Source organism: Drosophila guanche, unplaced genomic scaffold, assembly GCF_900245975.1.
Source record: "Drosophila guanche unplaced genomic scaffold, DGUA_6, whole genome shotgun sequence".
Classification (NCBI taxonomy): domain Eukaryota; kingdom Metazoa; phylum Arthropoda; class Insecta; order Diptera; family Drosophilidae; genus Drosophila; species Drosophila guanche.
The window spans coordinates 3,978,705-4,004,286 of NW_022995747.1; the positions used below are offsets into that span (position 1 = coordinate 3,978,705).

The window sequence follows — 25,582 nt, forward strand, 5'->3', positions numbered from 1 at the left end:
ATTATAAGATCACTAATTTTTTATTTTTGTTAATCTTTTGTTCTGGTTAGATTAAGTTTTTTTGTGTTGGGGTTTGAGGGGGGGTGAGGGGGGGGGGGGGGGGGGGGGAGTGGCTGTATCTATTGTATCTTTTGTTGCATGATTACACATCCATTTACACACACATAAACATAGATTATGACTTGACGTTAATTTAATTTACTCTGTAGCCTTTGTCTAGCGAATGTGCACGACATCGTTAATTAATTACACATATATTTATATTTATATAATTCTATATCAATTTCGGGCTCTCCTTCTCTCTCTGGAATTCTGTTCCCGTTCCCGCACACAAGTCCGTGTGAATCCTACAAAGCCGCCTGTGTGTACTTATACTTTGAATTTTAGTTTTAAATCAAATTATTACACACAAGTGATCCAATTATGTGTATGCCTGGCCTGGCATTTGGGCTTCCTATAATTTCAATAATATGTTTGTTTATGCATACTATATACTGGTAATACAAGTATGTATGTATTTGCTTATACACTAAAATGCACAATACAATACATGCGACTGTTATGCATTTTAAGGAGCATTTTTGCGTAGCTTGCTTGCTTGGCTTTCGATTTGCTAAAAACGATAATACAGGGTGCCGGAAAAACCAAACACGAACGGTGCGCGATTTGCCATCTGAAGCAACAATATCGATTACATATCTATAACTTTATCATGTGAGATGCTAAATATCTGTGGGTGCACTACTATATTTACATAAAACAACCTCTTGGCCACACCCTGCGTCGGTGTTTTTGTTTGGTATTCGATCTAAACACTTACATTTTTGTTTGGGTATAATCTCGTAATTACGGATATATTTACTATAATGTTTTGTAGTTACTAACAGCTATTTGTGTGTCCTAGTTAGCACTTCCGTTTCCGTTTCATTGCCATTCCATTTCGCGTCATTCTACTGCTCCTTCCTGCCGCCACTTCATTTCGATTTTCTATATGTACATTATGCGATAATTGTAAATTAATCAATCCACATGGAATTCCTCTCTTTCTGGCCTGACTTCCCTTGCAGTTGATTAATTTACACGATTGAATCAATGAGTTTGTTTTCACTAATTTACTTGCATTTATGCGGACAATTAAGCTACTTAGGTCCTACGTACATACAAATTTTGCAAAAAGCTAGAAAAATTCTGTCTGCTGTCTGCTGTCTGCTTTAAGCCATCAAAATGCGTCGTGTCCAGTGTGTGTCCTTTGTGTTGTGTGTGTGTGTGGAATGACGCGCTTTGTTTCAAAATGTTGCAAATTAGTGGAATCTTTTTTTTTCACATTTCTGCAATGATTTTACCATTGTTTTTTCACAAATTAATTTAACTAAAAAATGTATGTGTTGTGTTGTGTGTGTGGTGCGGTTATTGCATATCCGATAATTAGTTTATGAATTTATAGATTAATTAAATTAACTATTTGCATAATGCTGCAATTTTCCATTTGCCTGTGACAGATGCACAAGCACACACTGAAGCTTAAATATATTTATATATATACTCTGGATGTATGTATTATATGGACAACTGTCCGATCGATCAATTACATATGCACGTACACATACATTCATATGTATTTTATTTTATATTAATTTCTTTGGTGCAGCTTAATCCTAAAAGTATGTAGGATAAAATCTATTTACACTTGGATTTCTGAGTGCTCGAATGGTCTGCAAATGCGAATGTGAGTGAGTGGAAGTATGGATGTATTCATATGGGTGTATTCGTTAGTTGCCGTATGCAAAAATGGTTCCTAGTTTGAACAGTTCTATGCTCTTTTACATTGATTGTTACACGTAGAATGTATGGTTCCTTATTCCGTTTTGGTTAGTCATGATTTAAATTTGAAATTGGTTTTCCTTTTTGTTTTGGTTTTGTTTGCTTGAGAATCTTGAGAATCGAAGAATGAGAAATCGTAGCAGGAATGTCTATAATTACGTTTACATCTCTGTATGTATATATATATATATATATCTTTCCTTAGGCTACCATTTACGACTAGAGTGCATCCTTCTGTTGCTTCTCGCAAAAACAAAATCCCAAACGATACGTTTTACTGCTATTGGCGGTGAGATCCGTAACTTAAATCGTAAGCAAATTATAATCAAATTTAGGCCATTATAAGGCTGAGGATCAGCGTGGCCGAGCTTAATGCCAGGAGTCCAAGTTTTTGCCTATTGATGGCACTGCTCCCATAGAATGTGACACTCAGATCGCGCATCTCGTTATCTAAAATAAATTAATGCAAGAGAGAGAAATGTTTGTATTTTAATCAACTTTTAAACATTCCGCTAGAGTTATTTAGAATGGAATTATTTTGAATCACACTGGGAATGCTTTTCAATATTCATGAAGGAGAGAGAGAGAGATAGGCTGCAGCCATAAAACAAATTGGTTGGGCATGCAAGTGAACAGATTGAAATGCACAAAAAGCACCTCTCTCACATGAGTCCATATAGATACAGGAACCCATATAAACTAAGCGGAATTTCAATGGGGTATGCATTTAAACTCGTTTGATGTTCCGATTTGTATTATTTTTTGTACATATTTCGTGTTCCTGTTGTTGATCGAGGACTGGGAATGGCAACGGAAATGGCACGCAAAATAGTTGCTAAACTGCACGGACAAATACACACGGACACGGACAGGGACACGCGACGGACGGACATGCCAACACATCCCAATAGGTGTATGCAATTTGCTTTGATTTGTTCCAATTTGATTTTAGGATTTGCTGCCTTTTTTCGCATGCCCAGCTTAGCACAAAAATTGAGTTTTATGTACAAGTTATTTAAAAATAAATACAAATATCATGCAGATTCGAACATGCAAAGAGAGACAGAGAGATGATACGGTATAGAGAAAGATAAATGTATAATAGATATAGAGAGATAGGAGCAAGTTGGAGATACAGAGAGAGAGAGAGAGAGATAGAGATAGAGATAGAGAGACAGACAGAGAGAGAGAGAGAGAGAGTGAGAGAGAGAGAGAGACTAACCTGACAGACCGTGATTCAAAAAGGTGGACAGATCGACAGGTCCATCTGCAATTAGTACGTGGAGCAGTCGTTGAAAGTTAGGAGAGTTGAAAGTAGCGATAGTAGTGGATAGTGGATAGAAAGTGTGCAAGGCGGATGGATAGGTGGAAGAGGGAAGCGTGGTGAAAAAGCCTATTGTACCGCAAACAAAATACAATTTCCATCCGTCCTGCATCCTTCGGCATTTAAATAAAATCCATGCGGGCAAATAAATCATTAACGCTTAAAGTGCAATCTGCAATCACAGGGATTTACTTTTGGCGCAGACGACTGCGAATGCAGATGGCCAATCAAGTGGGAAGTCATTGGGCGGCTTGGGTGTCGGATGGATTGGATGGCAATGGCTCCAAAGAGGATGGTCGGAATTGCCTCGGCTGGCCTCACTGAGCAGCGAGGTCATTTATGGTGCTCAGGCCAGGCCAGACCAGTGCAGACCAGAGCAGGCCAGGCAGCTCATTTCATTAAAGCCGCCAATTAAAATGGCAACGGGCAGCGTGCAACATCTGTCAATAATGACAAATGAGCATTTGGCCATTCAGGCGATCGAAGCAGAGCCTCAAAGGACCCTCCCGCTCTTCTGCCCGCATATATGTATACCCGTAAATGAAGCTCCCTTCACAAATATGTATATAGATACATGCAGGTCTATAGATATGTGGTATATATCCAAGGTAACGTCCTGTCGCAGTACGATTTTAATGAAATGCCAAGAGGATACCAGGGACATGTACATTTGCTACTGAATCAAGCTGCTGGCATTTCTGGGCAAGCGAAACTTATAAATATTTTATATCCTGCCTGGCAGATGGTTCGACATTATCTAAAGCAAACAGATCTCCCCACCACATGCCGTGCTAGCCGTGCATTGCCGTCTCCTTTGCCTCTAACAAGAGGTGGGTGGAGTGGACCAGCAGCATCCGCCCACAAGTGATTGCTGACACTTTTAATAGACAGGCAACATCGGATGTTGCAGCTGCCAAGAGGAGAGATAGAAAGAGGGAAAGACAGAGTTGAGTTGAATGCCGGACGTGGTATCAATGTAGGTTGCATGTTGCATTCATGTTTGGCCACCAGCAAGCAACCAGGACAGCTTATCTATCGAGGTATCTGTGCCGTCGCCATAGCCTCGGAACATGACACCTTTAATTCTCAAATGCTCTCCAAATCCCACTGTCCACTCGGCATGGACCGGACCGGTCCGGCCTCTCTGCTCATATTTCTCTATTCATTTGGCCATTTAGTCGGTGGGCAGTCGGTAAAGCGGCTAAGAAAAATGGCCAGCGGGCGACGATCAAATGCAATGCCCAGCCATATAAATTCCCCAACTGTCAACATAAAATAAAACCAAATTGTCAATTGCGGTGCCACCACCGAACGCCGACAATTTTGTAATGAAAACAGACGCGGCCACAGACCCGAGATAGCAGTGGATTGGATGGCAGGGCCGGAGTGTAGGAGGAGCCATGGAAAGATGAGGAGCGGCAGCCAGCATTCGTGACCATGTGGCTGTCCGGCTAATGTTGCCACCCGCTGCAGTCCTGTTGGGATGAGTCTGGGTCCGGGTCCGACTCCGTGTCCAGGTCCAGGTCCGATTCGGTTGTCGTTGCGACTTTTATTGCTTGCGGTTGGTGACACAAAACCGTAACGTCACTTGTGATTTCTCGTTTGTGCAGCTAAATAAGCGCCCGGCCATCGATGTCGCCGCAGTTGCGTGGCCTGAGCTGGGCTGGGCTGTTCTCCTCTGCTCTGTCGCGGTGAGCAGCTCTCAGCACCTGGCCTGTGGCCGGTGCCACCTCCTGCTGCTCCTGTCTGGTTCTGGACCCACTGGAAGGCGGCGACTGTCCGTCCCCCTTCAATCCTGGACAGTGGACGAAACGCGCTTTTCACATAATAGCATTGCGGTGCGGCAACAAATACAAATGGCCGAGTGCAATCGACATAGATGGGGGGCAGTCACAGTCACGGACATGGATTTGTTGAGCTGATGCTTCTAGCAGCAGCAGCAGCAGCAGCAGCAGCAGCAGTGGTGGCAAATCCTGCTGCCCTTTGCAACGCTTTGCTGGTGTTTGTAAGTACAGCAGGCAAATCCGATTTTTCGCGCAGCATTTCCGATGCTTTTGCGGACAGTTTGCATCCGAAACTTGGCTCTGGGGCTGTGCTGCGCGCACAGCAGCCAGTTTATTACACATTCAGCAAAAGTTGCCACTGCTGCAGGACAGGACACACACGTTGGCGCAGGCTCACCGCGGATTTTCAAGTTTTCGGCAGCGGCAGCAACATTTCAACAATGCTCCGCACGCACACATCCCTCGTTTGTTGCAAAGTGGACCACATGCGCCCCCCTGTTCCCCCATCACCCCTCTTTATGGCTTAGATTTTTTTTGTTTTGGCTGAAAGCGGATTTGTCATTGGGGTCGTGGGCCCCGGCGACCCTTAAAGCCCCGCTTAAAGCTTAGCAGCACTGGCCAGCAAATACTCTGGTTCCTTCTGCATTGTAATGCAGTTGCCACAAGCCTTTCCCTTCCTTCTCACGAATACATACATATATGTATGTATAGTATAGGGGCACTAGGCACTTGTGGCAAGTTGAAACTTCAGCAACAGTGTCGCCCTCCTGGTTCCCACTTTCCCGCTTCTCACTCTCGTGTTGGGGCACGGGCATGGGCATGGCATTGTGGGACCTGCACTTTACATAAACATAACATTCACGTTGAGAATTCGCATTACACATCTGCGAGGCGAGAGCGTGGTGCTATTTTTGCCTGTGCTTATTATGCTGCCACTACAAACTTCTGCCAGGCGGGTCTTCCTTGCCTCTCATTTCTTTTTTTTCCAGTCAGCTCCTCCTTTGTTTTCGTTTTTTTTGCAACAACTACTACGGGTACGACTACGAGTATGAGTACGAGTATGGTATATATGCCTTGAAAAACTTTTGCAACTTACATGCAAGTAGGGGGGGGGGGGTAAAAGAAAGCAAAAAACGATGGCTATGACGACGATGACGACGCTGCAGTTGTTTGGGGGCCTCGGCTAAAGTATTCCCGGCGGCAGCACAAAAGCTTCAAACGCACAGGGGGACAGGGGGACAGGGGGTTGGGGGAATGAGAATGAGAATGGTGGTGCTGCAAGAAGATACGTTGGCCGTCGGACTAGGACGAGTAAATTGAAAGTTTTTGAGCAGACGTTCAGTGCCAGCAGCGGCAACGCATTCTAAGGGGCATGCAGTAAGGGTCCACTTTGTCATCGTTTGAATGCTTGGCGTTGTTGTTGCTGCTGCTGCCCCATGTTGCTGCCACCATTGCTGTTGCTGTTATTGCTATTCCCGCTGCTGTTGCTTCTCCGTTCCTGCTGCTGCTGCTGCTGCGGCGCTCCTCAGTTGGCAGTTTCAGCAAGTTTTACGCAAGTTTCAACGAGTCTTTCATTTTCTGATATTTCTTGTAGCCAAACGTCCGCCATTCACACACACACACATATAAACACAACCAAACAGAGCACAAATACACACAAACACACACGAGCGCACTTGAGGCACACACACACTGACAGACTCGTTGCCTTACTTTATGTTGTAATTTTATTTAACTTCTTTTTTGCTTTATGTCGAGTATTTTTTCGCGTGCACAAAATGCATTATTTTTTATGTCTCTATGTGCCGGGCTATAAGAGTGTGTATGCCCTCTGACCGACCCTCTGCCTGTCCATGTCCTGCTGTCAAGTTACCTCCCTCCCTCCCCACTACTCTCCAGACCCTCGTGCTCTTCTGTCGTTACTATTACCCAGCGCTATAGATGATGTAAATAGTTGCATACCTTAGTCGAGTCTATTTCGCTGCCTCTTTTGCTGTGTGCCCCCATCCAAGTGTCCGCCACGCACCGAAATGGCAGCAACAATGGACAACAGGACAGCAGGAAAAACAAAGGGCACAGCCGTACAATGGCACTCGTTGAGAACATTACGGGTGCAAACAACGAGTAACGGACGGAGCGCCACAGAGGACTCGTTAAAATTAAATGCACTTGAAGGGCGGACGGAATGTGGCTGGCCCACCCAATGGCAACCCGAAGTAGATATGCCCTTTGGAGGTCCTTCAGCTGACCCAAAAGCCAGGATATTATGCCATTAGAGAGGATATTATACCGCTAAACTGACCAATGAATTGTCGCATATTATGAGCTATTCAAACTTGTCCCTCTAATAAGTAGCTTTCAATATTATTAATGTTGATTGTACTTATTGATTGAAAGTAGAATGGGAAAGGCAAATATTATGACTTATTTTTCCCGTATAAAACGTATAAAGGATATCTAAAACCAGACAGAAAGATTGCAGCTGCCATCAGGGTATTCCTTTCGCTTTATACAACTTTTCTTGCACCACAATAAGCATAAATTATACACAACATTGATTGTCAATTGAAAAATGAACCATCTTAATAGGAAAGTTGTAAAAACTAATGAAGTGGCAGAGACTTTCCGGTGCAAAACTTTGCTCCCCTTATAGCTCTCTCTCTCTACATTTACTTGTTGAGCTGCATCTTGGAAAACAATCGACCCAGCATAATGCCAGGGTATTATTGTTATCCCAAATGCCATTGGCACCTCAGCAGTTACCTTCGTTCAGGTGGCTGCCAAACCAGCCCCATAAATGCGTGGAGGAAGTGGTCTTTGAAGTGCATATGCGAACCGTTGAATGGAGGTTGGGTGACAGCACACTCCATTTGGCGTTTTCTTTTAGTGGCTGGAGTCTGACCCCGGTACACTGCTCTGCTCTGCTTGCCGCACACGTAGCAAACAGGTAAATGAACTGGTAATATTTCTGTAACTGTCTGGCTCTGGGTCTGGGTCCATAAGACTCTTTGGCTCTGGCACTGTCCTTTACTGTTATGGTTAGTGCCTCAGTTATTGTACCTGTATGTGTGTGTGTACCTGGCATTGTTTCTGTAGTTATGACACTCTGCGCTCATTAGTTGCCGCTTTGCTCGATTGCACACCATGATGTTGTTGCTGTTGCTGCGGCTGCTCCTCCTCTGCGGGAGTATCCTGCTGTTGTTCTTGTCCTCTGCTGTTCTGCTGCTTGGGTGCTCTGGTGTACCCGTCGTATTATTGCACTGCATGCTCGGCCACTAATTGCGTAAATTGTTTACGTTTCGAAAATATAATGAAGTCATTTTCATTAGCACAAAGCACAGCCATCGGATTGCCACAAAACGAAGTTGTTTCTGGGGCATGGCATCCCATGGCAGGGAGTGCAAGTTGATTGCAGGAGGCAGTGGGCAGGGGGGCAACGGCAGGCAGGCTTTATATCCCATTTCAATGGCGTCTAATGAAGTATGCTGCCATAGAGTGTGTGTCTGTGCAACCTGTCAAAAGCAACACGTCTTGCAGCCAGCGACATCGATATCTTCCGTCTCAGCAGGCGGAAAAGCGAATGTATTGTTCCCCATCGCGATGCCTTTATGTGTGCGGCATTCACGTTTTGGTTTATTAAATTTTCGCTGCATCGCTTTGTCCCTGCAACATGCTGCCTGCTGCCTGCGCCTGCACTCGTCTTCTGCGAGTATCTCATGGCTGCGGCATGTGCGTGTTTATTGCATATTTCTTTTGGTTTTTGTTGTATTGTTTGTACTGTTGGTGCTGCTGCTCTTCAGCGCTCCTGCTGCCTGCATATTTATGCGTTTGTTTGCCAGGCAACGCAACAGCAACGGCGGCATTGAACTGTGAACTATTTGCATTTGTATGCATTTCGCATGGCAGCCAAAAGATGGCAACGGTTTGGAGGCTCCTCCTGCATCTCCACCTCCACTGGCGTGGCGCCTGGCGCCGGGCAAATGTGCGTCATTTGCATGGAAAATCGCTTAACCGCGCGCGCCACATTTTATGTTGCCATTCCGCTCACTCTCTCTCGCTCTCGCTCTTGCACTCTCGTTCACTTCTTTTCATGTCTATCGCTGTGTGGCATTGCCGTAGTCATTTTGTATGCAGTGCAACAATAGTTTTGCATATAAATGGTTTTCGTTTGCGCATTTAAATCTACCCACCTGGTGGCGAGGTCTTGCAAACAGGGGAGACGTCTTGGTCGATGCACTGCATCTTTGTTTGCGACTTTCCTGTCCTGCGGACTTTGCTCTTTTCCTTTTCCTTTTTCTTTTACTCCCAACCCCCATTTGGCAACACATCCAATTAGCGAAGCCTTGTGCCCTATTTGATTTCTCACCCTCATTATGCAAAGTCAAGACTGCACGCACGAACCACCCATCAATTAGTGGGTCCACTATGCCCACACAAACACTCGAGCTCGGGGGAGCTGCAGTGACTGCAGGCGCCGCAGAGGATGTATGCAGAATTTGTCCATGCGAAAGTTTGTCAACTGGCAGCCAAAATAACTGCCAGTGGTGCGTATACTTGATGTTCGCATGGAAAATGTAAGATAACTGTGACAGGCAGATGTGCATGTGTGTATCTATGTGCATTAAGGGATGTGCAAGTGCGCCTTAGTGCGAAAATTATTGCTGAATTTTCACCGAAATGAAACGAAATAAAACGAAATGAAAGCGCGGTAAATGCATCCACTTCTCGCCTCACTTGTCGCGCGCTCCCTTACGCTTCGGTAATACATTTTAAATACATTAAATTGCGACAGTTTCCACAGACTCTGGGCTCTGGCTGTGTTGCTCCCTTTCTGTTTGGCCTGCCAATGCCGCTCCATTGTGATTGTTGTGGATTATCGGCGAAAAGCAACGCATAATACCAAATTATTATGCATGCAACCAGCAACAGAAAGCAAATACAAAGCCAAAAGGATTTCAATCGATTGAACATCGGCTAGCCGAGGCAGGAATACCCTAACACTACATTTGAGGGTTTTCATACGTATTTAGGTTGCCGGACATAAGCCTTGAGGCTTAAAGTGCATTGCTGGCACTTTAGATAGAATGTTTAACGGGTGCTAAAGCTATTCGCATTACTGACACTCACCATTCGATGATGTGGAGAAGACAAAACTGTTGGTCAAATCGCTCCAGCCGTAACGATTCCTGCAATTGAAGACCATTTCACCGTATTAATTATGCAGCTCAGGAAAATTAGCAGTTATTAATATGCAAATGCTTGCTAATGAGCCCAACAGAATGCATGCACAAGAGCATGCACAGTCCACACTGCGGCTATCAAAAATAACAGCAGCTGCAGCTGCAGCTCCATCTCCATCTCCATCTCCGCTCACCTGGACTGCACGGTGGCCTCGTAGTGCTGATCGGGATCCAGGCCGCGTACCATGTAGCTCATGCCCTGCGAGTAGTGATGCGAGAGGGGCATGGCTGGCAGGACCACATTGCGCCAGTCGTTGCGTCCCCAGTGCATCAGATTGCCGTAGCCGCCATAGCTGCCCATGCCGACTCCGCCAGAGAGGCTGCCTCCTCCTAATCCGATGTTGCTGCCAATGTGATGCGAGTGGAGACCGGAGCCGTACATCTGCGACGAGGAGGAGGACGAGGACTGCGATGACGACAACGACGACGAAGAGGATTGCGAGTCAATGGCATTGCCAACGACCTCATGTCCTTGTGGCAGCTTGCGGAAGGACAACTTGTACTCCTCGATGGGTGAATGCGAGTCCACTGCCCAGGAGATGTTGTATCTGCCAAAAGAGAGGGATAAGTGGGTAAGTTATCGCGTGCAACAGTTGCAGCGGGGTTGGGATTTATTTTAAGGCGGCTGCAATCAATATGTAATTGTTAAATTTTCGATAAAGTTGCAAGCTCAAAGCTGGGAGCTTCAGCTGTTGAAGCCAAAGTCAACGCAGGCACGCCAGCAAGGAGCCAGCCAAGTCAGCGAGGCATCCAGCAGCAGCAGGACCCACAACAACATAATCAATGGAGCGGTCGAAGACGAAGACGAAGGATGAGGATGAGCACAATGCCGGGGTGAAGATACTGCGTGTATGAGCCACGTATACCGATCCCCATACCCGCATTGTTGTTTCTGCTGCTGCTGCTGCTGCAGTCTTAACATAATGCCGGGTGACTCCCCTTTGTTATTGGCTGCTTGTTTGCCCTACCGACCCACCCAGGCCACCACCTCTTTAACGATTGTCTGGGCCCCTTCCTGCTGGTCGCACAATGCGTCCATTCAACCGAAAAGCCAACAGAGAGTCCTGCCACATTCTCAGCTCAAGTGTAAATGAAGTTATATGGCCACCCACCCACTCCCACTCCCACACCCCAAGCTGCTGCCATTCTCCTGCAGTGCATTGTGCCAGTCGGACTGCATTTTTGGCCATTGGCCCCTGCTTAAAGTTCGATAGCCCCCCTTGAAGCGATGGCTTTAATGCCGAACAGGGTCCGAGGAGTCCGCACGGACCGGCACTACTTAAGCTCATTAGTCATCAAAGCTGATGGACAAACTTATTTATAGGCAGGCACAGGCACAGGCGCTGGCAAAGGCAAAGGCACGGGCTCAGGCACACACTCCACAGCAACTGTTGGCTTTCAAGTAAACAACTAATTACAAGACGTAGCTCATGGGATGCCAGAATCACAGAATACAGAATTCAGAATCAGAATCAGGTTCAGAGCACCATTTGCGAGGAGCCCTGCTGTCGCAATCCTCTATTACAAAGGCGCAACTTCATTGCTTTGCGATAAACTCGGCACACAATTTGAATGCTAATCAGCATTGGGCACACTACAGGGGAGGAGTCCTGCCCCAATTTCGGGCCATAAAGAGGCCTATGTCCCAACAGGGAAGGCCCTGCCTCTGCCTCTGCCTCTGCTCTTCCTGTTTTGCTCTCAATGTTTTCTGTTTTCTGTTGATGTTTTCTCTGCCTGATTATTGGGCCATGAGAACTAATAACTTCAAGTCCTGGCGCACAATAAAAACATAAAACGCCAATCAGAGAAACTTTTTCGCATATAGCATAAAACTAAAGTAAGCAATAAAAATGATTATTAACAATTGAAGAGCCCGGCAAACGGCAGGGCATAGACTGGCGCCAGTCTATGGAGCTGCCAGAATCGGTTTTGGGTTTTCGGTTATTTTTTGGGTGGAGTTTGGTAGCTTTTGGTAGCTTAATTGCCGGCAGCAGTTTCCGTCAGCGTATCAAAACCAAATGAAACGAAATGAAATCAGCGCAAAAGTTGACATGGCTATCGCTTGGTTGGTTAGTTTTAGTTTTAGTTCGGTGCTAACCCCCGAATTATAATGGTCGTACGCGTACTTTTTCTGCGCACTGTTTGCTTGGAGTTTCCTCCACTTTTCGCCCATTTTCTAGCTATGGTTTCGCTTCAAAATGTACTCCCGGTTAAGGGGCTTAATTCAAGTTGAATTATTGAAAGGTGCCAATGGCACTCGTTTCCCATTTTCCGAGAGAGAGAGAGAGAGAGAGAGAGTGTAAAGCTATCTAACTGACTGAATGAATGACTGACAGACTGGATGGACGGGGCAGACGGACCGACTGACTGGCTGTCTCCCAGTTTGTTCGAGTGTGACATGAGATGTGAGCTTGTTTGTCGCTTGCCTCACTGACTCTCCCTCTCCCTCTTGTGGGTTTGCCCTTTTCTATCTGTGTCGCCTCGCTTATGGCTGTGTGTGTGTGAGTGTGTCTGCGTGTGTTTGATGACAGCTAATCCAATTAAAAGTTTTATTCGTTACGTATACGCACCGGCTGCCCAGCCATTGGGCGGCGTCTCTCTGTCACTCGTCGAAATTAATCTAATAAAGTCACTTGATGTGCGGCGTGTGCATCATCTCTCTGTCTCAGTGTCTGTGTCCGTGTCTGTGTGAAATGTCTAATGGCCAATCAACCCACAAAATCCTGAAATTTGTTTCTGATTTTGCATTTAATTCTCAATTACGTAAACCCATGGAATGCCCCTCACTTCCAATTAGCCAGCAAAACTTCACCGAACATGGCACGTGTCCCGCGCGCAACGGAAAAACCGAAGGATATAGATGGATTCGATTCTTACCTGTCCTTGTACTGACTGATTGGCGGTGAATTAAAAACGGCTACATTCGGTTTTCCGCTCAACTGCAGGGTCTTGCGTGCCTTTCCAAGCTGGTTCTCGGCCACACAGGAGTAGTTGCCAAAGTCCTGCGGATGCACTTTGCGTATAATCAACGTGTGCCGCGAACCGCGCGTCTCCATGATGTGCCGCTCCGTGGTATCCAGTTGCATGGTGTCTTTGAACCAAATTACCTGTAAATAATTGAAAACTTTGGTCAATCGCAGCGAGCAGCTAACAACTTCGGGGTGTGCGAGTGTGTCTTGAGTCAGTGAATGAGTAAATGAGCAGAGAGAGAGAGAGAGAGAGTGTATCTAAGTATAAGTAGCTCTAAGAACCGACATTGTGTGCGTGTCTTTGTACCTTTCTGCTGCTTAAGCGGTTGAGGTTGGTTCTTGGGGCATGTCTGTGGGTTGAGGGATGTCATGCGGGTTGGGGGGTCGTGAGCTGAGGTGAAAGTTAAGACGATTTGTGGCGAGTACTTCCACTTCCACCTCCACTTCGTGCTGCTGTCACTTGAGCGTCAATTAAGCGTAATTCCTGTTGAAATTGAAAACCAGATCGACGTGCAAGGCGATGAGTATTGATTTTCTTTCACAGTTCCGATTTTTCAACAGATTTTCAACAGAAAGCGCCTAATGACTGCTGGGGTTTTTTGGCGGTGGTCATAACTGAAAGGAAGTTCCCTTCCACGAATGGAATGGAATCCCATTTTTGGTTGCGCATCGTTTGTCTCTATTTGTTTGTTACATTCTCCTACACAATATTTTCCGGCCAACTCCGGGGCACATGTTTTGTGTGTCAAGTGTGCCCGAATCCTGTGCAAACACATATCCTGAACCAGAAGCTCAAACCGAAGCTGGGGCACACGTCGCTGCGTGGCCCGGATCTGGATCCGAGTCCCAACTATGGCCCGCTGACAGACGGAGGGACGACCGTGCGTGTTTTGTAAATGAATTGAGCGCGCAAGGCGCTGGGAGCATTTTTGCGAACACTGCAGCCCGTCGAGCTGTCGCCGCTTTGACAGGTCCCAGACAGGATACCGGAGGCGGGATACCAAAGGGAGGCAGGAGGCAGGAAGGCAGGCAGGCATTCGGCAGATAAGCAAGGACAGAACGCACGAATTAACAGTGTTGGTGGTGGCAAGGAAGCAGCAGGTGCTCGATGGCATGACACACATACCAAAAACCAGTCTCCAATTCCCCACAAAAGAAGAGAAAATATTAAAACAAATAGATGAAAAAATTATGAGAACGAGAACGGCAAAGAGACACAGATAGTTGTGTGGTCTAGACAGATATGTCTGCTGGCTGCTGGCTGTTGTCGGCATGGGGCAAACCTCTTCTTTTAGATTAGTTAACATTGCCGATGGCTTGCAGCATCATATTCCATTAAAATGGCTGTCAGTGGCTGCATATGTGTTGTCATATTTTCCGCTCACACAAACACAAACACGCAACCACATAGATACAAAGAGACACATATCCACCGCTCCTCCCCTCCGCTATGAGCATTCCCTCGTACGTGTGCAGTTGTTGCTGTTATGCCGTCATGCCATAAATGTTGTTGTGTTTTTTTTTGTCCCTTCCTTCTCAGATTATTTGTCCAAATTGTTGATGTTTGCGTTTTTCATGCCTTCATTGCTGTTCGTTGCTGTTGATTTTCCGCTTTTCTCCCTTTGTGTAAGCTCTAGTCCGGGACCTGTGTCCAACATTGCCACAGCCATTATTATTATTATCATCATCATCTCAATGATCATCTTCAGGCGAGTCCGAGTCCACATCTGAATCCCCATCAACATGATGGCGCCATGGCATTCATTCCTTCAACCGTGCGTAACGAGGCGTAAGTGTTGACGTGGCAGAAAAATGAGCAGAAATTATTATTTTATTTAATATTTTCGACCGTTTCCAGAAGATTGCTAACCGAATTAATTAGGCAGCACTTTGATTGCCAGGAATTCGGCAATTGATTGCCTGAATTGATTCTGTGTGCACTTCATTAATAGATCCACGCAAATGTTGCGCCAATCAATCTTTTGCACTTGTGCTTCATTTTCAAATGCTTCTGTTGCACGCCCACGTGAACAGGCGAAAGGAAGCGAAAGCAAGAGAAACAGTAGAAGAAACTTTGCCCAACTCGGTAGCTGCTGCTGCTTTCCTACTTCAGAGAAAAGCAGCAATGGAGAGAACAAAAAATTAGCATTGATGAGCAGCAAAGCGAGAAATACCAATCAACACTAATCAGCCAAAAAGGGAAGAAAAGAATTTGCGTGCTTCTCCATTTTCCATTGCCCCTATTTCTGCCTGGCAATCTATTATGCAATACCTTCCTCTGCCATGGAGCACGAAGTCTCGGCTGCCGGAAATTGCTAGCGGAAAAGTGTTGTTAGATGGGTGTGCTGGCTCTCTGGCTCTCTGGCTGTGTGTGTGTCTGTGTGTCGCTCAGCTGCGTGTGGAAAAGCGCCAAAGAGCTGCCCGAACAGAGAAAAAGAGAGAAACAAATAATTGCAAGAGGCATGTGGGAATTACGCATACGCCGCATTGGCACGCCAGCACGCACACACACGAACGGACCCAGGAGTCAGGACTTCAGGACTTCAGTTGCGTGTCGCTGCGGGTTCAGTGGGTGTGGAAGTATCTGGAGCTGTTGCTCCTCCTGGTGTCGCCACTAATGGCCACAGTTTGACTTAAGTTGTTGCCAACAGCAATTGGATCGGACTTGGCCTGGGCCCTCAGGCACCTGCTACTGCCAAGCATCAACCAGGGAAAAGCTAATAGAAATTAGATAATGAAGAATTAATCACACATCAGACCCTAGTTAAGAGTGCGAATAGAAATCACTCAACCCATCTTTGTAGTCCATATCTATCGAGTAGGCCTTTGATTTCAGCATTTCAAGCCTGATCATTTCCAGGCAGAGCACTCACAAGCTCACACTTGAAACCCTGCAACGTTACGTAATATCGCGTCTCTGAATTCCGAAAAATACCAAACTAAAATGCTAGGTCATAATCGCAGTCTTCCAAATCCCTTTCCGGATTTCGTCCCGGGCGAGGGACAAACTGCGGCCGATGACAAACAAATCGAAAGTTTGATTCGGTTGTACGTGCAGACCATTCTGGAGGAGAATGACTCGGAGGTGGATGAGCGCGGTGATTTGTATGTGGGAGATGCTGGCATAAGCTTCATGTTCTGGAAGCTACACACATCGGAGCAGACGCACTCTATGTTCCCTAAAGCACTGGACTACGCCCTCGCCTTGATGGGCAACGCCAAGCAGAAGTGCAGGCCACATTTGAAGCGCTCCGCTGAACGCTTCTCCTTCATCTGTGGCAATGCTGGGATATACGCCATCTCCGCCGCCATCTCGGCAGCACTCGGGAACACCATAGCCTTGACCAAGGATTTGGATATCTTCAAGACGGGCATTCCGTCCAGCATGGAGAAAATGCACACAAAAACTGGCTGCGACGACTTCATGCAGGGACGTGCCGGCTATCTGGCTGGCTGCTACTGGCTCAACGAGGTTCTCGGACGGAAGGAGATCCCCGACGAAACCGTCATCGCCATTTGCCAGATGATTGTGAAAAGTGGCCGTGAGTACAGCAAGATCCGCAAGAGCCAGTCGCCGCTGATGTATCAGCACTATGGAACCCAGTATCTGGGAGCTTCCCATGGCATTTGCGGCATTCTCCACATGCTGCTCGACAGTCCCTGGTTCCGCACAACACCGATCTCTGCCACGGAAGACGTCATACGCGACATTAAGACCTCCATTGACCTCTTTGTCAAACTTCAGGACAGCCTGGGAAATTTTCCAGTGTCCATGGAGGACCTGTGCACGGGCAGGGACCCTGACCGGCGCCTGCTGCACTGGTGTCACGGCGCTCCAGGGGCAGTCTACTTGCTGGCCAAGGCCTACTTGATATTCAAAGATGAGACATACTTGACAGCCATACGTCAGGCGGCGGATCTCGTCTGGGTGCGGGGAGTCTTGCGCAAGGGTCCTGGCATTTGTCATGGCGTGGCCAGCGGTGGCTATGTCTTTCTGCTGCTCTTCCGCCTCACCAACGAGATGCTGTACCACTACAGGGCACTCAAGTTCATGGAGGTGCTGACCGATGCAGACTACCAGGAGCAGGCTCGTATGCCCGATCGTCCACACAGCCTTTTCGAGGGCGTGGCTGGCACTGTGTGCTTTCTGGTTGATCTTTTGAATCCGGAGCAGGCCTCATTCCCCTTCATGGATGTGTTTCATTAGGTTTCAGTTTTATTTTTGTTAGTTTATGTTAAATTGAAGTGCAAAATTTGTTGATGTGCAACACATGGATGCATAATCGCCACAGATCTTTTAGGTAAGTTATTTTGACCTTTTGAGGCAATGAAATATTTCCTAATTTCATATTTGCAGCAACAATGGAATGATTTTTCTTCTGTTCTGGCTCTTGGTTTGACGCAGCATAGTAACATCAAAATTCTCTCCTAGCTTGAAGTAAGCTTATGTTGAATAAAATTACAAAATTGCTCCAGTACATGCTCCTCTATTTGCATCATCATCATCATCATCCGAACATTATATTTTGCAACTGTTTTGCAGTGCAATTTCCAGGCTAGCGTATCTTCTAATTAGGTTGTTATACGGCTTTCTCCTCTAAACATCTACTTTGCGACGAGGCTAATAGGCTAATTTTCACTACTCATTCCGTCCCGTCGCGCCGCACAAAAACTCATTACAGCAGCCGCTGCAGCTGTTGCTGCTGCTGCTGTTTGGGGGCGTGTGTGCAAATGTGAAGAAAATTACCAATTTGGAAATTAATTTGCAAAATAATTAAAAACCATTGCAGCGGCATAGCTATGGAGAGCTAGAGCCCTAGCACACTCCCGGTACGATACAGCGGCTGTAGAGAGCGAGTGATGATGAAAGTGCATGAAGTGCAGTAGCTGTCCCCTGGTGGGGGTTGTTTTTGGAGTTGGAGGAGGGAGTAAAGGGTTCGAGGAGGGGCTGGCTGGGCGGACAGACCCCCCATTAATGCTGTTAGCCGCTGATGCTGATGTTGATGGCTCTGTCAGTTGCTGCTGCATGTTTAATGCGTTCGACATCGATGACGGGTACAACGTCGTTGACAATGCGGCACTGCCCCTACTCCGCACAGACACATAGCACAGCCCTGCCCCCCCCATGCAGGCCCACCCGATGACGTTGATAATGATGTTGTCTCATTGCCGTCGCTCATGTTAATGACAATTGCTCTAATGACTTTGTTGCTGTCGCATGAGCAGAGATTGGGTGTTTTATAGGGGTTTACCATACACATTCTCATCACTAGAGTATGTGGTTTTAGCGCGGTAGATAGATGGAGGGAGAACGCTGCTTGTTTATGATATTCATTATGCAACAAATCGACAATATCAATGGTTTATGAATATATATCCCACAGCCAGACTTGGGCTTGCGGTGCACTGCGTAATTAATATGCAAATATGCACATAAGTGCCCTATCCAAAGGCATCGCCATGTGTGGCATGCTGCGGTATGGTGTGGCATGTGTTCAACAATCTGTGGGGCGTTCGAGTGTTCGACGGTGACCGCCCGGCCGAGTGCCTTTCAATGGTTGCTAAATAATTAATACACGCTGCCGCAGCGTTGCCTAGTTTGTGGTTTTTGCCAACAATCGAGAGCCGGCAGCCACCATTCCGCGTTGACAAGACATAATTAAAAATGCTCGCTGCGGCTGGACAATGATATCTGCATGCATTTCCTCAAACAATATACATTTCAACATTCCTGTCGGATTCATTAGGGCAATCCTAATGATGGCGGATGATCCACTCTAGTCCACACACAACTTCTGATTATTCATTCAAATCTAAAACAGTGCTGCAAAAACTTTGCCAACTTTCGACCCCTTGACACGCTAATTAAAATGACCTTTGCCCTGGAGGGTTAACATGCCACTGAATTCTTTAATTAACATTTCGGCGGGGGTAACGAACAAAATCTGCTTCTAAATCTAAAAAACGAACTCGTTCCCCGTCTGGCCACTCTCGAGCATTTTTTATAGGCATGCAGCGAGCGGCACGTGGATTGTGGAGAGCTTTTTCCAGCCAACGTTCGCTGGTGGGTGGGTGTGTGGGAAGGCTCGTTAAAAGGGGGAGCCCCGTTACCAGCCCAGAAATAACGACAAGGAAGCGTTAAATTGTATACACTTAGCCACGGGGGTTACAAAATAAAACAACCACAAAAAAAAAGCAGGAAAAACCAGAAAAACTCAATGAAATAAATTCACAAAAATGACGAACTGCTGGGAGCTGAGCGGACGGCAAATGTAAAAATTGCATGCGGAAATGCCATTCTGAAAGACTACTAACTGCCACGCCCCGCCCTTTCGGCCGCCGTCAGTGGCATGCACCATGCAAAGCAGGAGGCGGGCCACGTGGCGCAGACGGGTTTTAATGAAATGTGTCGGACAGAACAAATATAAAGCTACAAATGTAGCTGCAGCTCTGGCTGGGCTGGCAAATAAATAGTTTCGCTCTTCTTTTCCCTGGAAAGCAGTCAACTCTTTGCGGCCACAAAACGAGGGGCACCGTGCAGCGAGCAGCAGCAGCACACAAAAAACGAAAATGTTAAAAATTAAATAGCATAAAAACTTAATGCGCTGTCGAAATTCGGGGAATGGGCGTGCCGCTTCCCAGTCACTCCGCAGTCACGACGGCAGTCACGGCCAGCAAAAACGAGGCGCAAATGGGAGGGGAGAGGGAAGTGTGGCCATGAGGCCTACAGCGCTGCATACACTAGCGGATACATTTTATTCTGGGGAAACAATATGATATGATGATCCGGTTCTGATCAGCTCATCAGCTCACAGAGCCATACAGTGTGGCTACAGCATATAGAACATAGTCTGATTTCGATCATTTTCAATCATCAAATATCCGTTGTAGAAAGTAAAATAAAGTGAAGCTTATGCCAGATTGATTTAAGACTCGTTTTGATTGGATCATAACAAAGTAGAGGTGCACAATGGCAGATCAAGAAGCGGCTCAAAAATCTCGCAACAGTCAGTAATACCCTGTGGAAGGGTAGGACCAAAATGAAGCGAAACAATGTGAAGTGAAACGGGAGCTGTATAATTTTAAGCATTGACATTTGCGGTCGCAAGTCATTATTTGCCATTCCTTTGTAGCCATAGCTCTCGCTCTCTTTCTCTCTCATTCGTATATCCTTTTTTTTCAGTCTCTTCACTCTTTTTCTGGTGTGTGTGCTGCTATGTCATTTTGGGTTTCCTTTTCCAGTTCTTTGGCATTCCTCCTGCTGTTTCGCTTTTTTTTTTGTCGGTAGCTCGCCGCTTCTCACTTCCGCTTTGGCAACTTCCGCAATTTTACTTTGAATTATAGCCAAGCGTATTAATTTAAATGTCGACAAAAGGCGCAAAGCACAAAAATAAACACCAAGAATAAGGAGAGCGGAGAGAATGACAAAAAAAAGTGGGATAAAAATGACTGCAAAAATATACGAAAAATGCATTGAGACACAGGCGACATTACACTTTGCTTCTCCGACTGCGACTCCGACACTGACACTGACTCTCTCTCTCTCTCTCTTTCTCTCTCTCACTCTGTCTGGAGTCATCTCCCTTTCTCGCTGGGACTATTGTGAGTGATGTTTGATTAAAATTATGCCCGGCGCCTTTCTCCTATCTGCACTTTGTAGTGCACTTCAATTTGCCTTTGTAGACTTTTAATTAATGCGTTGTACGGCAGCTGCTCATCCTTTCCTCTGCTCTAAGAACAATGGTTGAACAAAATGAAAGGAATTCAGGGAATGCTGACCAAATTTACTGGATGATAATCATATCTGATGTATTTTTTGCTGAATCAAAGTCTCTTTGTGCTGCTTGAAAATCGTTAAAAAAAGGCATCCCAAAATCTCAGACTTTGGATATTTATCTACATGTAAATATACTTGCAAAAGTCTCGACTCTCAGGGAAAATCACTTTGAGATTGCTTCCACAAGTATATGGGATACAAATATCTATATCTTTATCTGTTCTATGTATATTTTTAGGATTTTCTGTGTGTGTTTCCACCACGGATGTGGTGCGGGGTTTGTGTTGTACGTGTTTCCAAGTGAGCAAACGCGTTAATGAAAATTTATGTATGAAATTTAATTAAAACATACCTCAGGCTGTGTTTCGCCATGGACGATGCAGACCAGCATGGCCTCGTGCCCTTCACCCGAGAAGACAACGGGACGCTCCACTGCGATTTCTGGCGAATCTGTACATCGGGTTGTGGGTGGAGCAGAAAGAATGTTAAGAAATTAGTTAATAAAATGAACATGGGTCTCGGGGCCAAAACGAAAAAATCAATGGCCCAATGGCCAGCAATCGTTGGGAGCGCCATGTAATTAGCACATGTAATGCCTGTCCGCTTTCGCCGGGAAGTGTCTGTCCGTCGCAGTCCGCCAAATTACACATAAATTGTTAATAAATGTCAGAATGGTCGATACCACCCGTAAGGCATTTCAATAATTGTGCGAGTCAACCAATAAATGTCGAGTAAGTGTGTGCACGGAAGTGTAATAAAAGCACTGCTCCGCGCTCTGCGGTGAATGCCACGTCCGTAGTTCTGTTGTTGCCCTTTTCCCTAGTAGATCCCTACCGTGTACTTGGGTGCCGCGATTGCATGCATCGAGAGTCAATACCCGTTCGAAATCGAAATCAGTTTTGACATAAATTGAACTGACAGCGAAACTCCGAGCACTCCGAGCACACACACACACACAGACTCGCAGCACCCCGAAGCACGGTGAAAAAATTAATTTGTTTCGCCCTTCCATTCCATTGTGTGTGTGTGTGTGTGTGTAACGAGTGTGTGAGTGGGGTTTGGGGAGCTGCATACTTACATAGAACATGGAGCACCACCTGGCTGGAGGCGGGCTGGCCGACGCGATTGTTCGCCGTGCATATGTAGACGCCGCCCTTGTGCCGGTCCACGTTCTCGATGGAGAGGACGTGCGAGTGGAGCTTCTCCTCGCCTGCAAAGGAGTAAGTATGTAACCATGAAAACCGCATGAAAAATGCAACTCAATAAGGTCGTGTGGCTGTGGGTGGTTTTGCGGGGAGACCAAGAAATGACAGAGCCAATTACAGGGAATCAACGTGCGGCCAAGTGACAGTGATGTCCTGATGCCGACATTCTTGGCTGCCCCACCGATCCCACTAGTAGCCAAACAACGCAACCACCAACAGAGAGAGGCATATAGGGGCACACGCCCACACTGTGAGCATTATATTTAATAATAAAGGAGCGGCCCAGCCGGTCGCTGGACAAGGACGCGTCCGAGTTCGAGTTCAAGTCCCTGGCCGAGAATGGCCGCCTCCTGCTGCTCCACAAACAGAAGAGGGAGAAAGCAAAAGGGAAAGGGCCAGCACTCGTCGTATAATTTCTTTGACTTTTCATTTTTATGGAAATTGTTTAAAGTTTCTTTTACGACAATATTCATTTACTTTTGCTCTCTCCCATTTCCTGGGCGTTGTCTTTTGTTGCTCTTTATGGTTTTAATTTGCGTGGCAGTGGCCTTTCTGTCGCTGGATCCTTTTGTCTGCTGGACGCTGGATGGGTACGAGTATTTGTATTTATGCTGAATCTTACCATTGGGCAAAATATTATTTTTGCGGCTCCAGGTCACATTTGGCATTGGATTACCAGTGGCCGAGCACTCGATGCGCACTGAGGAGCCCTTCTTGACTTGCAAATGTCCGCCGGTGCTAATGTGATGAATCCTCGGTGGCACTGTCGGGGCGAATAAACAGAAAGAACAGAGAGAAAAAACACATTAGAAATGGGGCAACGTTCACAGGAGGGTACGCGGTGTGGTCCCTGGGTCCCCCAGTCCCAGTGTCGCCATGTCCATCCAAATGTTATGCAAAGTTTCGGCCGGCAAGGACATCACACAATTTGAATAAATAAGTGCGCCCCGAATGCAAATTGAATGAGAGAAAACGCCGTTTACGCGTCTCTGGCTTGGACCCTGGACAAGGGAATCGGGACGATGGTCTCCTGGCTAAGGACTTCAGTATGGATCCGCTGGGGCACAGTTTGATTTAATTCGGGACTCAACTGGCATTTGTTTATACTTGCGGTGGCATTATTTTACAGCTGTTAAAAATTATGTCTGCTGTGGGCCGCCGGACAGCACCAACAACAAATCAAGGACAATGCCAATGGTCGCCACAGTCGATGGCTTCATTCTATTTTATTAACATTTCTTATGCATTATTATATTTTGGGGGCCACTAAAAAAAAGAGGGAAAGTTTGTTGCTTCTGTTGCTGTTGCTGTTTCTGTTTCCACTTTTGGCATTGTTTGCTTTGAGTTTTTCGTGAATTTGCGCTTATTTGTCTCGTAATTTCGCTTTCTCTACTTTCGCTGCCTTCTCTTTGTTTTATTTTGTTAAAGCTCTTGGGTCCTTTGTTCTTTTGGGGTGCACATAAATTGAGGGACGACCCTGCCGATACTTTAATATATAATTATTGAGATATTCATTTGCAGGGAAACGAAGCAAGAAATAGTCGACATGTCCACTGTAACATTTAACTTATTTGCAATGAAGTTTGCCTGTCAAATATTGCCATTCAAAATGTGGTCTCCGAGTATCATCGACAGCTCAGTAAAGCGAAATCCACACAGAAATGCATTTGATATACATAACAAATTAGGGTCCAACTGGAATCATTGATAGCCTCTGTTGCAGTGGAAGGGACGTGCTATGAAGGGGTGTCCAGCTGCAGCAGATTGCATATTTATCTGATTGGGTTATCATCAAATTATGACATATGTAGACACACTTGTATCGTGGCCGACTCACACCCGTTGCAATCAATTCGGACCCCGACAGTGGACCGGCAAACATGTGTTATTGATGCAATTCTTTCGAATCACATACGATTTCCAATATATAAAATAATATATTCGATTGCTCTGGCAAAAACAAATAAGGCAAGGCAACGCAAGCCAAGACTCGGTGCTCCGAGCTTCGAGCTCTGTGGAGAATATTTGCATTCGAAAGAAAATTACAATTGATCACTGAGGCAGCCACCACAAGGGCAGCAGGCAGCAAGAAGCAGGCAGCAGCATACCCGTATCTACCATACACTCGTGTGTTGCAGCCACAAAATATGCATTAGACTATAATAAATCATGAGGCTGGCAAAAGGCGCAGCCAGGGAAGGACACTCGGCGATGTCAGATAGTACACTGGCAGCTCCTCCCTGTGCTTGTGTGTGGCATTGCCACAGAGCAGCTTAGTGCCCCTAGCTCTCTATCTATATGTTTCCCTCTGTCTCTGTGGATATGTGTGTGAATGTTTTGTGGAATATGTATACTCCGTATTTTCAATAATTTCACGCTTTGGTGGGACTTTATCCTCGCCAGTGAATCGCATATTGAATTCAATAAATATACCCATCTCCATCTACATGCGAATGGAATGGGAGAGTGTGTGCCGAAAGCTCTTTTAATACGAGCACTCAATGGCAGGGAGTGGAATTGATTTGGATTGACTACTGGCAGGCATGTATACGTGGGATTGCGGCATGTAATGTCATGCAGATGACGACTGCTTAATGGGTCTCAATCTTTAGACAGCTCTGTCGAGTGGCGGTGGTGGTGGCAGCGGTGGTGGCGGCGGTGGCGGTGCTGGTAGTTTGCGGGCAGCTGGCAAAAATTTTAATAAGCAGCTCTTTCAAAGCATTTGCCGCAGTAGCCGCAACAGAGCCAGGACCAGCCAGAAGCAGCAGCAGAGGTCGATGCCGATGCTGAGGCAACTCCAATGTTGGTTGCGGCCAGTTTTGACAGAGTTTGTTTCATATTGATTTCGTTATATGTAAGTATAAGTATGTGTGTGGGTGGGCTGTAATGGCTGCTAGGCTGCTAGGCTGCTGGCCTGCCCGGCTGCGGCTCTCAACTTCTGGCCATGGTTTTGTGGTATTCAAAGTTGCACACAGACACCACCCACCCACTCACACACTTGAATCTTGAGCTGGGAAAACTTTAAGTGGTCCTCGAGCCTGTGTAGTCTGCAGCCTGGAGTCTGCTGAGCAATTTAAATCCATATTCTGTTGCAGGGCGATAAAGTTTATTGCCAGAGAACTTAAACGGATCCAAGAGCTTGGCATTTAATTGTGGGTTCACTTGGCTAAGACTTGCCTCCCTTTCCGTCTCTGCCGTGCCACCTTTTGCTTTCCCTGCTGCATGTTCAGATGGTGCAAGTTCCCCTTTGGTTTTGCAGTGTGTTGGTAATTTGTCTCAAGTATCCAAAGAAACTTTTGCCAGCATGCGTGTCTGCATTGAGAGTTTCATGTGTGTGTCTGTGGCATTTGTTTATCCCTCTTGTGGCATATAATTATGGCACACCTCTACCTTCTGCCTCACTGCTCTGCTCACTCTGCTCACTCTGCTCACTCTGCAGCAGCATCTTTTGTTAGTGTACAA

General features: G+C 46.2%; 2 protein-coding genes across 5 annotated transcripts in view; one reads left to right on the forward strand and one right to left on the reverse strand.

Moving 5' to 3' along the window:
* Positions 1–1,106: 1,106 nt before the first annotated feature.
* Positions 1,107–25,582, reverse strand: part of LOC117583117 (neural cell adhesion molecule 1) — a 135,523-nt gene continuing 111,047 nt past the window's right edge. For 2 of the 4 annotated variants that reach the window (XM_034271303.1, XM_034271304.1), the window contains 8 exons: positions 22,743–22,883; positions 21,994–22,125; positions 21,268–21,365; positions 13,047–13,276; positions 10,304–10,717; positions 10,057–10,115; positions 3,044–3,088; positions 2,153–2,271 (listed from right to left, as the gene is read on the reverse strand). In XM_034271303.1, coding sequence (XP_034127194.1) covers positions 2,153–2,271; positions 3,044–3,088; positions 10,057–10,115; positions 10,304–10,717; positions 13,047–13,276; positions 21,268–21,365; positions 21,994–22,125; positions 22,743–22,883 — 1,238 coding nt within the window. Of the gene's footprint in view, positions 2,272–3,043; positions 3,089–10,056; positions 10,116–10,303; positions 10,718–13,046; positions 13,277–21,267; positions 21,366–21,993; positions 22,126–22,742; positions 22,884–25,582 lie in introns of all 4 variants that reach the window. The other 2 variants (XM_034271305.1, XM_034271306.1) reach the window with 2 other exon arrangements.
* Positions 16,000–17,598, forward strand: LOC117583118 (lanC-like protein 3 homolog). The gene is made up of 2 exons (XM_034271307.1): positions 16,000–17,439; positions 17,496–17,598. Exon 1 carries the CDS (start codon positions 16,083–16,085, stop codon positions 17,343–17,345), a length of 1,263 nt encoding a protein of 420 aa, XP_034127198.1. The 5' UTR covers positions 16,000–16,082; the 3' UTR covers positions 17,346–17,439; positions 17,496–17,598.